The sequence below is a fragment of the Oryza glaberrima genome, chromosome 4 (assembly GCF_000147395.1).
Source record: "Oryza glaberrima chromosome 4, OglaRS2, whole genome shotgun sequence".
Classification (NCBI taxonomy): Eukaryota; Viridiplantae; Streptophyta; class Magnoliopsida; order Poales; family Poaceae; genus Oryza; species Oryza glaberrima.
The window spans coordinates 22,349,002-22,365,564 of record NC_068329.1 but is presented as its reverse complement, the minus strand read 5'-3'; the positions used below and the strand labels follow the sequence as shown (position 1 = coordinate 22,365,564).

Sequence of the window (16,563 nt, the reverse complement as noted above, 5' to 3'; positions counted from 1 at the left end):
CACAACCACGAGACGACGTCGACGTCATTGCGTGCGCACCACTCGCGAGACAGAGAGCGTGCACGTGCGGTGGAGAGGTGGAAGAAGGCCCTGACAGGTGGGCGCTGGCCCTCAGCGGCAGATGGGAGAGGAGGGAGGCAAAGTGGAAAAAATAGAGAAGGGAAAAAAATAAAAAGTACATGTCATCGTCCACAGGGCGTGCCACGTAGGCAACATCACTATCAAACGAGGCTTTGGACCGGGATGATATAATAAACAAGTTTAGAGATTTCGATGTGCGTTTTACAAGTTCGTGGACCTAAGTGAAACCTCATGATAAGTTTAAGGACCGCTGGTGTATTTTACTCTCAAATAAATGCTAAGGGATCTAATTTTGCCCAAATATCAATAACCTGGAGGCTGGAGTATCTCCTGACACCTCCCAAAAAAAAAAACAACCAAAAAAGAACACCGAAGAAACTAATTTGACGCCTCCTCCAACGTGCACGGCGACAGGTCACCCCCGATCTTGGCCTTGCAAACAAGCACATCGCCCCCACGCATCGGCACGGCGACCTCCAGCTCCGCCTCGCCTCGCTTCATCTCCTCGGCCAGCCGCCTCCTCAGGACCCACGGCATCCACACGTCCCTGCCCCACGCCGTCGCCGCGACGTCGCCCTCCTGCTGCTGCGGCTCCACGCAGACGCGCCCCACCGAGCCCTCGCCGAGGAACGCGCCGCCGTACGACACGACGGCCGCCACCGAGTGCCCGCCGAGGCACACGCCGCCGGCCTTCCCGCCGGGGGGCACCTCGACGTGGACGGTGAGGTTGAACACCGGGAAGAGCGTCCCGATATGCAGCAGGTCGTTCGAGGGGTGCAGCCCGCTGAGCACGGTGACGGCCGCCGAGTACGCGGCGCCGCCGCGTTCTTCCCGGACACCACCGCCGCCACCGCCACCGCCGGACGTCGACGTCGACTGGAGGACCAAAGCGATGAAGAGGCAGAACAGCGAGGCGGCGATGAGAGCGGCTGCTACTCCCGCGGCCCTCGCCACCTCGCGGCGTCCGTCGTCGCGCGGTGATCGAGAGCCCATGGCGGCGGGAGAGAGATCGAAAGCCTGGTCTTGATGACCCGATCGAACGTCAGATTGATTATGGTAGATGAGGAGGGTTTTTGAGAGGCTTTGTTGCCTAATCCGTTATCCGTACCTGATTTTTCGACACGTACGTGGGCTATGTTAGCTTATATACGCAACACCCAGCTATAGCCCCTTCCAAAGGAAGGGGGAGAGAAAGTTGTAACGGAGATAAACTAGAGTTGGTCTTGGTGGGCCTGGATTCTTAGGGTTTGTTTGGTTGGAGGACGAGGTAGACCCTGAGAAGCTTGTTAGCTGCTCTGGATTTCATGCACCAAACTAACAAAAGGCAGTTCTATCTTCGGCGCGCTGTTCTGCCTGCTCGGCGTCCATCGTCGCGCGGGGAGCCCATGGTGCGAGATCGATCGATGCCAGGTGAATAGGTGATGAGTGGATATATTTTTGTATACAAGCTGTTGCCGATTCGAGCCTGATTCTTTTTTACATGTACGTGAGCCATGCCTGATTCCGTTTCAAAACAAGAAGAAAAAAAGAATCCTGAGTTGTAACTGGGACAAACTAGAGTTGTTCTTGGTGGATCTGCTGAACTCTTGAGCGCTCAAAATTAGCGATATATTCCGTGGTCACAACGTTTTGGAATGAGAGGTGTCGACCATTTGTTGTATGCAGATTGTTTCGTGATGAACCGGGGATTCGGTACTGGGGAGTTGACCCGATAAAGAGCTATGATCGCTCTAATCTCACAGATGAAAACAAAGATCTACTATATTGTATCACGTTAAATGAGAATGTGTTACAACTTAGCACTTGGAGAATCAACGAGCGTGGAGCACTCCGCTCATTGATTTCTATGGAAGGGACGGAAATTCTGCCTACTTGCACAGGGCACCCCGTACCCATGACTCTGACAAGAGATATGTTTTATCCCTAGCAAACTATAAAAACAGGCAAACTAAATACTCCTCAACTAAGTGCCTGTTTAGATCCTCTAGCAAGTTTTTTCACCCTGTCATATCAAATGTTTAGACACATACATAAAGTATTAAATATAGAAAAAAAACTAATTACACAGATTGCGTGTAAATTGCAAGACAAATCTTTTAAGCCTATGATTTGACAATGTAGTGTTACAGTAAACATTTGCTAATAATGGATTAATTAGGCTTAATAAATTTGTCTCGCAATGTACAGGCGGATTCTGTAACTTTTTTTGTTATTAGACTATATTTAATACTTCAAATGTGTATTCGTATATCAGATGTGACACGACAAAAATTTTCACCCATGGATCTAAACACAGTCTAAGAAAACTGTTAAAATGTTTTGAGATCAGAACATCTTTAGTTCAAAATTGGATACTTCTTGACAATAATGGCCTCATCCTTCTTTCCTTTCCCGGCCCTAAATCTTTAGAGAGAGAAACTAAACTTGGGCAAATGCCTTGTGATATGTATATGCAAAATTTGTTTCTGTAAATTTAAATAAAATCACACTGCCGGGGCCTCCCTAGCAATATTCAGGTTTAAAAAAAGAAGTTACAAATAATAAGCTAGTCAGCAAGATATTAAACCTCAAAATACCTTCTTGGGTCAATTCAATTTTCACATTTCGTTTGCTATATACTTCGTTATTTTCCCGTGGGGAATCACAGAATTGCTGAAGGGCGTGCCAACGCATTTTGTGCAGGCAGGAGCTACCTTTTTTTGCATGGTGATTTATACACAGCTGCGTGCAGAAAGACGCAGTGCACCATCATCTACGTACAAAACTTGGAGAGGCATGTGCAGAGGTTAGGCAGCCATGTCATATATATTATGTCCATGATTTATATCTCGAAAGTGCCCTCCATCTCAAGCTGCCCGCTGGCCTCCTCCTCCTCGTCTTCGCCGACGTACAGGTACGGGTTGTTCTCCACCGGCTTGAAGTTGTAGAAGACGAAGATGTAGAAGGCCAGGCTGGCCGCCTCCATGGCGACGGTGACCACCCACTGGTACCTGTAGCTGAGCACGGCGGCGAAGGCCGAGACGGCGATCCGCGTGAAGTAGAGGTAGCCGACGACGACGAGGTAGAACTGCTTGAAGAGGGTGAGCTTCTTGAGGTTCCTGGCCGCCTTGCCGTCGGTCTTGGACGCCTCGCGCAGGTTGCGGATGGACCAGATGATGGGGAAGAAGACGGCGCAGCAGCAGATGACGTCGACGAGGAGGAAGATCTGGTTCCACGCCAGCCAGTCCCTCCCCGCCGGCCCCGTCTCCCCGATCACCGCCGACGCGATGTTCTCCACCACCTGGAGCGGGATCACGATCATCAGCACCTTCTTCTCCCGCTCCTGGAGGTACGGCTTCAGGAAGGACCAGCCGGTGCCGATGAGCACGATGACGGTGAAGAGGAGGACGCCCTTGAAGAAGCCGAACACGTAGAACGCCACGTCCCACCCGTGCGGCGTCCCCGTGCGCTCCACGTACCACGCGTCCTCCGCCGCGCACGCCAGCTTCAGCGCCTTGAACAGCAGCAGCGCCCCCATCACCGCGTGGATCTGCCCCGCCGTCGCGCGGTGCCTGGCGCACGCCCACGCCCACGCGCCCAGGAACACGAAGTACACCGCCGACGCCGCCGCGAAGATGCCCGGCAGCGGGAGGAGCCCGACGGGGAGGTACTCCCTGACGCCGCGGCCGCCGCCGGGCCGCACGTTGTACATCTCGGTGCGCACCTCCATGGTCACCTCGACGCCGTCCTGGCAGCTGCTGAACAGCACCGTGTACTGGTCGTCGTCGTCGATGGTGACGGAGCCCTTGCCGTTGCCGTCGGGGGCGATGTCCTTGAGCCGGAACAGCGGCAGCACGTACTTGCTGGTGAGCGGGCAGAAGGCGCCGCCGGTGGCCTCGGCGTAGTCGGACTCGTTGTTGATCTGAAAGAAGAGGGAGTTTGAGATGAGGATGAACCCCATTAGGCCAGGGTCGGCGGCCTGGAGCTTCGACCCCTCGGCCACCCGCCATGACACCCCGCGGACGGACACGGCCGACACGCCGCCAGGCTTGAACCCGAACTCCTCGAACAGGATGACCGGCCGCGAGTCGGCGACGATCGGCGTCGTCTTGATCTCGGCGAGCGCTACGGGCAGCGCGAGCAGCAGCGCGACGACGGCGGTGGCGGCTACGGCGAGGGAGACGGAGGCGGCCATGGATGATTCGTTCGATCGATCGGTCACGTACGTAGCCCGTGTCGCTCACTCGTCACGCCATCAATAGGCGCGGAAGCGATAGGGAATAGCAATGGCCGCTCCGGGCGTGGCGCGCGACGGCGAGACAGAGGTGGGGCGCGCTCGTCGTTTCGTGTGGCGTGTTTTCGGGGTGGCCGTGCGAGCCAGCCGGGAGGAAGGCGCACGGGTCAAACTCTCCCCAAGGCCTTTGTTTGGCAGCCCATTACCCCGTAGATGGGCCGGGAATCAGCATTCGGCTGATGGGTTCACTTGCTGGGCCTTGTATTTGGTCCAGGCTGACCATTTCTGCCAGAATCTGGTCCACCTGGGCTCTGAAACTACATGGACATTCTCTTGTGGAAATAAGTCCCTCAACTTTGCATTGAGTTTGTTTGACATCCCATATGTTCAAATACCAGAAACCTTCGGCCCTAAACTATACAAAACCGTGTAATTTGGTTCCGTAGTAGTACGGATGCTTGGTTTCACTAACATAACATCCTAGTCAGCAAAAGAAAAAGAAATGCGGGACTCACATGTAGGCGAGAAGAAAAATATGTGGGCCTCGCATGTCCGTGCCCTCTTCTTTCTTCTCTTTTCTTCCCAACCACACACAACGCTCGGGTGTTGGCGGCGAGAAGGACAGCCAACGAACGTGTTCGAGCTCGAGCTCGCACAGCCTCTAGGGGAGGCGGAGGTGGGAGAGGGGGAGAGGCGGCCAGCAAGCCTGGGAGGGAGGGGGAGACAGCCGGTATGCATACGTTTTTTATTTTATTTTTGCTGACTAGGCATTCATACTGTTATGGGACCAGAATTGCACGGTTTATATAGTTTAGGGTGAAGATTTCTAGTATTCAAGATAATAGATATCAAACAAACTCGACGCAAAGTTGAGAGATGGCAAGTGGACTTATTCCTTCACTTGCAGAAAGCCAGAAACAATCCACGACGAAAGAACAAAAAGTATTTCAGAAACAATGGGTTGCTCTATTTTTCGCCTGGCGGAACCTGCTCTCCCAAATTCAAATCCTAAACTTAACCAATGTATTCATATTTACGGGTAATTATTCTTTCAGTGTAAATGATTTATCCGTTAACTATAAGACATATGTCGGTAACTTCATGAGTTTATATATATAAGCGCATATACACCTCATTCTTATGAAAACCTTTGTAAAATGAATTGATAAATCTTATAGGTTAACTATGAGACATATGTTGGTAACTTCATAAGTTTATACACATATGATTTATCAATTCAGTTTACAAAGGTTTTCATAAGAATGAGGTGTATATACGTGTGTTTATAGGGATAAATGTGTGTTTATATATACAAGCGCATATGTCTGCTTCGAAAAAAGATAGTATGAACATTTCCTAGGAACCAGAAAGACCGTAGGTTATAAGTACTTCGAGTGGCTTTTGTGGGCACATTTGTCCTCCCTGTCGCTGATGACTGATGAGAACAGTGGAGATGCGAGCGTGCGTGCGTAAGCTTAACTAGCAGCACACAGTTTTGGATCTCTCTCGAGCGGCCGGCGTCACCAAAGATTCCGGCAACGCTTTACGCTAAGGTTGCGAAGGTACTCGTGGAGGGATCACGCTGCAGCGTACAAAATGGAACCGATGCCACCAGTTTGTTTTCTATTTTCTCGCGATGTAGCTTAATTAGCCGGAATTTCACTCCTGTTTGCGATGCACGACGATGCATCATGCATATCTAGCCCAACAAAGAACATGGTGCTCATTAGGATTAGAATGTCAACTCCATCGAGTTGTGTTGTGTTTGTGTGCACCTATTAGTTGTTCACCGAAGGCCTAGATTCCCATCAAGGCACGCGTATAGTGTCAACAGTTTCTTATACGATTAGTCAATTATAGCGTACGTATTTTAAGTCGTCCTTAAGAACATATACCTGTACTTTCTTTATAGTACTATTCGTCTATTCCCAAAAAAAGGGGGTAGGGAAGCATGGCAATGGTAAAGTCGTATATGAATGTTTCTACCCGATGTCCATAAATACCTTTGAATATAAACTTCAGTGAAACAAAATATTCTCTTTCTGATCTCCATCTCCTTTAAATTTTCGAAGTTTAAACATTTTGAAAGAATAAAAAAGTTAACATATGGACTTTCTAAAGAATCGACTACACTAGTCGATTAGTACTAAGCCAACCAGAGGGGTTGAATGGTTAGAGTACCCAAAAACTAAAAATTTTAGCGGAATTAAAAGTTACCCTCGAATCCGATTTTGATCGGTATGACCGGAGTTGATCCGTTGGTTTGGCTGCGCCTGTGCCGCCAGTCTGAATAGTGTAGATCGTCCGGTGTAACCGCCTTGTGATCATCGTTGTCGCCTGAACCAATCGCCGGTCTGACCGTCGTGCTCCCGCCAGTTTGACCGGTGCGATGTCGCAGGTCTTACTGCGGGTATCCTGCTGGTTAGATCGCCGCACCCGAGCTAACATAAATTGAAGATCTCTTAAAGTATATTGAAACTTTACTACTTCTCTCTGTGTTAGTAAAGTAAAAAAAAAACAACGCTCCTCACGAAAATCTCGACTAAACTCGATACCCTAACTTTTCTCTAAACTTGACTCTATCAAAAATCGATACCAGGAGGCCACATTCTCCCTTTCTATTTATACCGAGGTAGGCAACCTAAAGCAATGAATCAACCTTGTACAAGAAGTCCTAATCCCCTAGAAAACCTTCCCGTTCAAGAAAGAAACTTTACAAACTCCAATTGTACCAAATTTCGACACCCTCCAAATTTGACTCTGCATCCCATACGCACACAATATCTCTATCGTATGCCATATGGAATCTCCAACAACCACGTTCATTGATTTTTAGCCTAAACATCACGCATGATATCCTGATCGTCCGGACGTCATCTTCTCCCAAGTTGACTCCTGATCCATCACCGGCAACAATCTCCTGAAGCATTAAGAATCACCTACACATGCATCAACCAAGAAACAATATCCAAGTACAAGTTCTCACCAACTTGACTTATTGTTAGCAAACAACAGTATTACATACGCATAGTATCCATCTAGAAGTCATAACATGAATTATCTACGGATATCCAAAGAATCAACCACTAAACCGAAACCGACACAACGTCAGCCGATCTGACCGCTCACATAGCTCTAGTCTGACCGGCCTAGCCGGTTTGACCGTAATTGCTAGACACTTCAATCATGTCCATCACATGTAATTCAATTATCTCCAAAACCACTTCGCCAATAATCTCTAAATATCAAAACTAATAATCACATATGCCAATTGTTCATTGTAGACTAACAATCAAACACACTTTGATTTTACAGATAACATCGGGCCTGTTCACTATGCCAAAATTTTGGCAAGATTTCTTATATAGTTACCAAAATTTGGCAGCAAACTAAATGTAGCCACTTTTTTGGCAATTTTACCAAAATTTGGTAAGGTTGAAAATGACATCAAAGTGAACAGGCACATCATCACCTAATATTTTTCATCCACCTACCTAGAGTATTCAGCCAATCAGCCCTATGTATAATTAATAGTTTTGCATACTTCCTCCGTCCCAAAAAAACCCAATCCTAGGTTTGAACCTGGACAGGATTGTGTCCAGGTTCAAACCCATGATTGGATAGGATTGTGTCCAGGTTTAAACCCAGGATTGAATTTTTTTGGGACAGAGGGAGTACTCTATAGGATTAGTTAGTCATTTCCAGTAAGTTAGCAACTGGACTTCCAAGCGAAGAAGTTGTTCAACGCACGTAAACGAGCATAAATCCAAGGATTATGTGTAGATAATGAAACGTGTCTGCGCGTACAAGACCGATCGAATCATCAGCAACCTAGCGAGTACTGACTACTGACTACTGACTACCTGTGGTAGCTAGCTAAGCTAGCCACCAGTGCAGTTAACCTTTGGCTTGAGCTGTAAAGCAGCAGAGTACCTCACAATGCAAGAGATCAGAGGCCTTTTAGCGCATCATTATAGTATTCCCCAGCACCCGATTTGCCTGATCGTGAATGTCGCTAATGCATTCAGCTCGATCACTTTGTGTCGGAGCCGTATCTCTGCTTTCTACTTTTGGCCCCCTGCATCTGCATGACGAGCTAGCTATCTTATCTTTGCTTGGAGTATAAACATACCTCCAAAATACACCTGGCCTTTTATCTGCACAGCATTAAACAAATCGGGACTTGAGACCATTCTAGATCGAAAAAGTACAGGTGCTGAAAGAAACTTCTGGGCCAATATAATGCACCAGCATTATACTATTGCTACCGCATCGATCATCATCGCAGAGACCCAAATGTAGTTTATACGGATGCTTCATTTCACCGCACGCGATTAAACATATATAAACAACCCCTTTGGAGCAATGAGCCACATCACCGGGAGAAATTTACTAATCGTGCTCGAATGGGACGCGGACTTCGTGCGTGCCCTCAGCGAACGACAAGCGAGCGAGCGGCAGAAGCAGACAGCCGGTAGCTGTAGCTCGTAAAAGCGATCGATCGAACCGATTAAAGCAAGCAAAGCGGTCGTCGATTCAGTGAGATGCAGAGTGCAGGCGGCCGTAACATGTACTGCAAGCCTAGCGAGCAAAACCCAAATATCTAATGATTAACATCGCGATCGATTACTATATGCGTTGTGCTAAGCTAGCTAGCTGCATGCCGCTGCTGCGGCGTCGTTGGATGGATATCGATCTGGCGCTGCTGCTTGCTTTGCTTTCCATTTGCGCGCGATGGCGATGGCGATGTCGGGTTGTTCGATTAAACAAACGAGGCGCGCGGTGGTCCAGCCCCGGGCGCGTCGACACCTGTCGGCTGTCGCCGGAGTGATGCGCCAAAGTCGCGGCACCCACGCGTAAAGACGTCGACGCGAGCAAGTTTAATAATAGTTGTTGTATATATAGCGAACTGTTACCTCTAAAAATTTAACGTACTATCTACGTCACTTTAATAATCTACCCTTATAACGATTTTATATAAATATATATTACATCATTTATACTTGATTCACCTCTGTACCCACACAATATCTTGAAGTTCACATCTTAGTACAAAGTTATAGTCATTTTTTCCTCTCATACATGTGCTTGTTGCTAACCCATAGCATGTACTTGATCTTCGAGCAAGTTAAATAGTAGAGCCAATTGTTAGCTACAATTTCATATTAGAGTAAACTGAGCTATAAGTTTATTTCTATTTTTCTTCTTTTCTCTTTTCACTCACCGTCGCAAAAAAGATAAGTAGGGATATGGCTTATCCTAGTACAACAAATTAAATCTAGTCAGCTGATCAAATTGTATTAAGATGATCAAATACTCACCTAGTTATGTAGGAGTATTTTTCTGGACGAATAAAATATATCATAAGTATGTAAAGAGGTAGGAGTAGCTCTATAGAACCAATAATATTTTTTAATTATTTTTTCTCAATATAAATTTATACTCCCTCCGTTTTAAAATATAAGCATTTTTAAAGTAGTGACAAGTTTAACTTTAAATATTAATAGCAAAACAATAAAAAAGATTAATCATGCAAAATTGATATTACTATATTTATCATTAAACAAACTATTATAATATGTAACCCTTTTTATTTAAAATATTTTAATTTTATAGGTATTGTTGATTAAAATAGTATCTAGAAGACTGAATCATGATTAAAAATATTTATATTTTAAGACGAAGGGAGTAGTTAGCTTACCTACAGTTAAACTTTCTCTTAGAATAACCCCGCCCTGCGGCTCCCCCCTCCTACCGCGCGCTCTGATCTGATCCCTCCCCGCCCGCGCCGTACGTACGTGCTTGCCCGATATAGCAGCGCCCGCATTGTTTAATCCCCCCCGCGCGCGCGACGCCACCACCAAACCACACCACGCCACAGGCCACACACCCGGATCGGCCGAGCGAGAGAGAGAGAGCGGTGGCGCGGCGCGATTGGCCGGCTCGGCTCCCATCATATCGGCGCAGCGCAACAGCTAAGCGCCGCTGCATGCGCGCGCGCGCGCACCCACCACGCCACGCGCGCTAGCGGCTAGCCAATGCCAAGGCCAAGAGCTACCGCGAGAGCACACGGTTGGCATGCAGCAGCTAGCAAAGCATCCACCGGTCGTAGTGGCGGCAACGCATTTGTTAAATGGGGCTCTCAGCGTCGTGCTGATGCGGGAGGTGATGCTAAATCGGGGCTCTCCCGTCGATTAGTTAATTGGGTTTGCGCCAAGGAGGCAGCATCAGCCATCAGCCGCTACGGCTCTACGCGGGACGCGGGGGGGGGGGGGGGGGGGGGGGGGGGGGGGGGGGGGGGGGGGGGTGGGGGGTGTTGTACGTGGCGGGGGAGAGCGGGGGGACCTTACCAAGTTACCAATACTTAATCCCGGATCAGGAGGTCTCTAATGATCTAGCCAAAGCATAATAAACTTATACTAGTATATAATTAGTCTTCGCTGTTGGTCTCTAGTGGATGTCACGACGAGAAGGCGAGGTCTCTCGAAGGGGTAAGGGCGTCACTTTATCTTGATTCGTTCCAAATGTGCCCTCCGGTAATAACCTAATTAATCACTCCGTTAATTAATTAACTACGGTAGCCGCAATCGCGCTGGAGTACTCCTGTGTAATCCAGAGGACAGTGCCCGTATAGATTCTATATGGGATCAAACATAATTAAACGTACCCCCCACCCCAAATTATTAAGGAATCCGTTCAAAAAAAAAAAAGGAATCGTATCTAGTGCATGCTTGCTCCCATGCTGCCGGGCTGATCCACAACTCGAGCCACAACCTCTCCGCACGTACAACGCACGCACACGTACGTACGTGTCAACTGCAAGGCACGCACCTTCTACTTTCCCTTTCGGTTGTTCTGAAAAACGGAATAGCGTATATATACGCGAAATTTGTTTCGAGAGCGTTCTTGGTTTAGCTCTATAACGCGACGCATCTCAGAGCTAGCTGTGCACGTCGTCATGTTGTCCATCCACGTGGGTGTCTTTTCTCTTTCAAATAAAGTTCACGTGGGTGTCTTTTTCCTATTCAAATAAAATTTCCTCTCAAATTACTTATTCGATCTACAATCCGATTACACCATTGTATTCTTTACAATTAAATCTTCACAACAAGATCTTACATGATTATGTTACGATGAAAAAATATTTATATTTGTAAATTACTTTTATCATATACATAAGTTACTTTTAGATTTGACTAAATTACTTCTTAGACATATAAAAGTAAATTCAATAAAGTCTAAAAGTAATTTACATATATTATAAAAGTAATTTAACACGAAACGGAAGTAACTTTGTCACGACATTAGAAGTAAATTCGTTGTAGGGATAAAATATGACTTTTTAGTTAAATTCCATAATTTATGCTGATTAATTTAATTTCTAGATAGAGTCATGTTTTTATTTCTACAACGGATTTACTTCAAATAACATGCTAAAGTTACATTCGTTTTATTATAAGTTACTTCTATAATATATATATAAATTACTTTTAGACTTACTGAATTTACTTTTATAGTTTAAGAAATAACTTAGTGAAATCTAAAAGTAATTTAGACATATCATAAAAGTAATTTATGATTTTTCATCAAAATATAACCATGTGAGATCTTGTTGTAAAGATTTAATTGCAACAAACACAACGACGTAATCGGATTATAAATCTGATAAGTAATGTAAGAGAAACTTCTCTAAGTTGAAAAAATATACATAGATATTGAGAGCACTAGTAGCTTTTTTTAAAAGAAAGATGTCTCTCTTTAGCAGTATTCAGCTAGTATTCTCGTTGTAGTCGCGTCCGTGTATATATATATATATGTCTCACAGGTCACAGCATGCATGACCGGGTGAGGCCATCTGGCACGGCCGCGGTGGCCACGCGCCAGATACGGTGCGTGCTTTTGACTCGAGTCCTGTGACTCATGCATGTCTCGCTCCCCTGCAACATGGCAACCGTACGCGCGCGCGTAACGAGTTAGGCCGCATGCGCAGCTACCACGCTTTGGCCCATGCTGACCGTGACCGATTGAGTCGTACTCGTACGTACTTGATCACCCGAACACGACGACCAATCGATCGATGGAGATGAACCAGTTGTGCGCGCATGCGCGCGCGCGCGTGTAATGCACGTATCGTACCAGGCGATCAGCGAGCTGATTAAGCTAGCTATTTTTTTTAGAAAGACGGTACAAACGTAAGTATCACATGCACATCATATTTTTATATTTTTATGAGGATCTCCGAAAGACATTTTATTATCGACCGGTATATCGCAGAATAATTAATCGTAAATGTGAGCTCCCGTGTTAAATCTAAAATTTAAATCTAGATAGACTAGTACATCACAAGTAATCTATCCAGTTAAACTTCGCTCAATTCACGATTAAGCCAGCTAGATTAATTATATTGTGTTTGGAGATCATGGTACATGCACCTGGACAAAGCTATCCCCGTGTGAATTGTTTTGTCTTTTACTGGATTGCGATAGAAAAGATAGACGATCATTAGTGACTAGACGGATCGAAATATATTTTAATTTCCACTTATAACTTTGTACCAAAGTGAGGTGGCGTATCTACCATTTGTTAACCGCGTTCCAGCTCGATCCGAACATTTCGAAGCGACCAGGTGCTGAGAATGAAGGCAAGGATTTTTGCACTTCCAGAGATAAATGGTCATCAAACTAGGATTATTTTAGTTCGTTTGTGCGTCGGAAAGCGAATGATCGCTGCGAGTGTGCAGTTGCCATCGCATTTTTCTACTGATGGTACGATCGAGATGACTATGAACTTGGTACCACTTGTAGCAGGCATGTATGTCCACGTCGAACCTTTGTAATTATTTGTGTTCTCAAAATAAAACCTTTGTAATTATTTGAGCTATAAAAATAAGTGAAACTATATGGTACTTATATATATTTGTAGATGGGTGGATATTGTGTTTACTCCAATAGGTAATTTTACTATCCTTAAAAAGGTACCAGGAAGTACTATATTTTCTAGTGTAAAATTTAATATCTTTTAGTACTAGGTTCCTCAAAGTACTAAAATTTTTTGTATAAAATCTTGGTACCATACTTTCACAAGAATTATAAAATTTCTCTACTCCAATATATAAGGTGGAAAGAAAGTAATAATGCAGTTTTTGCCATTTGAAATCTCTGTCCAAATAAATCTTCCATTTTGTGTAATTTTCAGAGAGTAAACGTAAAGAAAAGATTTACCGTGGGCATTTCCGTAAATGCACGGAGCCACGAGATAGTGGAGCTGGAATTCCTCCGGACAGCGACGTGGCCTTTGTCCTTTGAAAGGAGCTGGGGCGCTGTGCCCGATATATACGCGGCAGCGGCTCACTCGCTTACATCGCCATGGCCTCACTAGCTCGTTGGGGGACAGCATAAGAGGAAAGAAAGGTTTGTTTGCTTCGCGGCCATAGATAGCTATAGCTGCTATCTTAATCTAGCTCGCCTTTAATTTGGCCCCCGGCCTCTCTCTCTCTCTGCCTGTGTCCTACCAGCTGCACAAAAATCTCCCAGAAAACAGGCAGAGGGGAGAGAGACAAATACGCATCAATTAAGCTCATTTTCTTCGATCTGCTGGTGAAAGAAGAACTGAAGAAGAGAGGTAGCTGGACTGAAGAGGCCGGCAATGGCGGCGGCGGAAGTGCAGTCGGCTGCCGGGTGGGGGAGGCAGCTGCAGCAGGACGGCGGCGGGTGGAGGAAAGGGCCGTGGACGAGCCAGGAGGACGCGCTGCTCGTCGAGCATGTCAGGCAGCACGGCGAAGGCCGGTGGAATTCTGTCTCCAAGCTTACAGGTAGGAGTAATTCAGTGGAATTAACCATGGACATGTTGTCGTACAAGTCATGAACCGACAGTCTTCAGTTGCACGCGTTACCTTTTTTTTTTCCTTCTCTTTTTTACTTTTTCCGATGGCTTATAAATTCGATAGATCCAGTGATCTCTTTTCAGTTTTCACCATGCGACCAGGTACAACTTGTGAGTTGCAAATGATTGGCCCTGCAAGTTGCATGGGGCAGTCAACCTGTTGCACTTTAGGCAGCTTGTAGTACTTGTGGTTAATTAAGATCTTCAAGTGGCAACTTTGCATGCATGTCAACTGAGCCGCATGACTGGATCATGTACAAAACATGTTATCCAGTAAATTCTGACGTGTTAGCTAGCTGGATCTATCGGTTTCGTCTTCTGAACTCGATTTCTTCAACTGAACCATACTGATCTTGATCTCCAGTCTCCACTCCATGGCTCCATGCATGTTCTTGTTGCTCTTCCATTTAAGTTCAGAGTTCAGACCTCAGTCTGGAAGATGTGATATACTTTATGAAGGACTAGTTGGATTGGCTCCGCCTATGAAATTCAATTCCTTTGCACCAATATGTTCCCCGGCTTGCGATGCATAGACACATGTAATATCGCTGTAGAGAAGGCGTTTAGAAGAGGTATTACCGTATTATATGATTTAGGAGAGTAAGAGATACTACAAGAGACTAAGAGAGTAGAAACAGTATAGTTAAAACTGCTAATGCTGCCTGATATTTTTTGGATGAGTTAATTAAGTTGCTTAATTGGAATACTAAAAGTATATTTTTATTTAGAAGAGGCACATATACACTGTCGAAAGCATTTGAGTTAGTTAGTTAGTGCATGAAAAGTACTCAGCGCTTTCCTGTTTAAATTTTAGTTGGCATTAACCAAGCATCAGTACTACTATGTGATGGCGATATAAATATAGATGAATTAATGTGTGGTGCATACATGTGTTAAGACATTAGGTGGCGAGTTTAACTATGCTGTAGTGCTGGTGCATACGCATAGGTGGCTCTCTTGACATAGTGTGATACCGAGATCCATTTACTAATTAAATTTTATTTGTTGCTGCTGCAGGTCTGAAGAGAAGCGGCAAGAGCTGCAGGCTACGATGGGTTAACTACCTGAGGCCTGATCTGAAGAGAGGCAAGATCACTCCCCAGGAGGAGAGCATCATCGTCCAGCTCCATGCCTTGTGGGGCAACAGGTAAACACACAAATGATGATGCTACACTCTTAGCTAGCTAGCTACTGGTTAATTAGCTACAGCTGCAGGAGAATTAACCTGCATATATGCGTGGGTATGCTGCAGGTGGTCGACGATCGCGCGTAGCCTCCCGGGCAGGACGGACAACGAGATCAAGAACTACTGGAGGACGCACTTCAAGAAGGGCAAGCCGTCCAAGAACATCGAGCGCGCCAGGGCCAGGTTCCTGAAGCAGCGCCGCGAGATGCAGCAGAGCCAGCAGCAGCAGCAGCCGAAGCTAATGCCGACGCCGACGCCGCAGAGCAAGGACATCATCGTTGCCGAGACCGGTGACGCGCGCACCGACGACGACGCGGGCGGCGCCGCAGCGGCTGTGGCGCCGTCGTCGTCGTCGTCGTCTTTGTCGATGGCGGGCCGCGAGGCGGAGGACCTGATCATGCACCAGGACGCGATGGACGACCTCATGATGTGCCCCGCCATGTCCTACCACCTCCTCCTCCACGGCGCCGCCGTCGCCGGCCATCAGCTGAGCGACGGCGGCGGCAGCTGCTGCGCCTCTACCAGCGAGGACTACGGCTCCAGCGAGGACGACGGCGCCACCTGGGGCAGCCTGTGGAACCTCGACGGCGCCGCCGGAGCATGCACGCTGTGGTAGATCAATTTCCCGGTCTGCATGACGCCATGAGAGAAGAGTAGTCGCGATCTCGAGTACGTGCATACAGACGACATAGCTGCGGCGTGCTCGTGGGATAAAGATGGGACAGCAAACTTATCATCCGTGGATCGATCGTACGTCCACTTCCACAAACGACGGCCTGAGTCGATGACACGTTAAAGCCATAGTACTATTATTGGTCACACTTCTTTAATCAGGGGAGATTAACTAATGTGTTCTTTTCCCCTTGTTGCTAGCTAGCTAGAGCTAGTATAACAAAGGAGAGAGAGAGAGATTTATATGCATGTGAGGGTTGTTGCAATTAATTTGTCATTGCGGTATAGTTAACAGCAAATGGAGGGATTCCATATATAGTTAACTGTTAATTACTACCAATTAGGCAATAAGTCACCGTGTGCAGTACTTTATGCCATGTAGTAGTACAATATGCATATGTAAACTTGTAATTAAAAAGCTTTTCATGACTGTTAGTATTATATATCCGTTGCCAGATACATGGGACAAGAATATGATATGTAGGAATTACTTACTGACACTGTTCAATGTACGGGTAGATTCCTCTTT

At 46.4% G+C, this 16,563-nt stretch overlaps 2 protein-coding genes across 3 annotated transcripts; one reads left to right on the top strand and one right to left on the bottom strand.

The window, feature by feature from the left end:
* Nucleotides 1-2,518: 2,518 nt before the first annotated feature.
* Nucleotides 2,519-4,414, bottom strand: LOC127771575 (protein CANDIDATE G-PROTEIN COUPLED RECEPTOR 7-like). Its single transcript, XM_052297501.1, has one exon. The coding sequence runs from the start codon at nt 4,253-4,255 to the stop codon at nt 2,903-2,905; it is 1,353 nt and encodes a 450-aa protein (XP_052153461.1). The 5' UTR covers nt 4,256-4,414; the 3' UTR covers nt 2,519-2,902.
* A 9,230-nt stretch (nt 4,415-13,644) lies between these two features.
* LOC127769919 (transcription repressor MYB6-like) lies at nt 13,645-16,484 on the top strand. 2 transcript variants are annotated; one of them, XM_052295580.1, is made up of 4 exons: nt 13,645-13,704; nt 13,901-14,105; nt 15,194-15,323; nt 15,429-16,484. In XM_052295580.1, the coding sequence occupies exons 2-4, from the start codon at nt 13,940-13,942 to the stop codon at nt 15,976-15,978; spliced, it is 846 nt and encodes a 281-aa protein (XP_052151540.1). In that variant the 5' UTR covers nt 13,645-13,704; nt 13,901-13,939; the 3' UTR covers nt 15,979-16,484. The 2 variants fall into 2 exon arrangements, with proteins under 2 accessions (XP_052151540.1, XP_052151539.1); XM_052295579.1 differs by having other exon boundaries at nt 13,658-13,704; nt 13,809-14,105.
* Nucleotides 16,485-16,563: the final 79 nt, after the last annotated feature.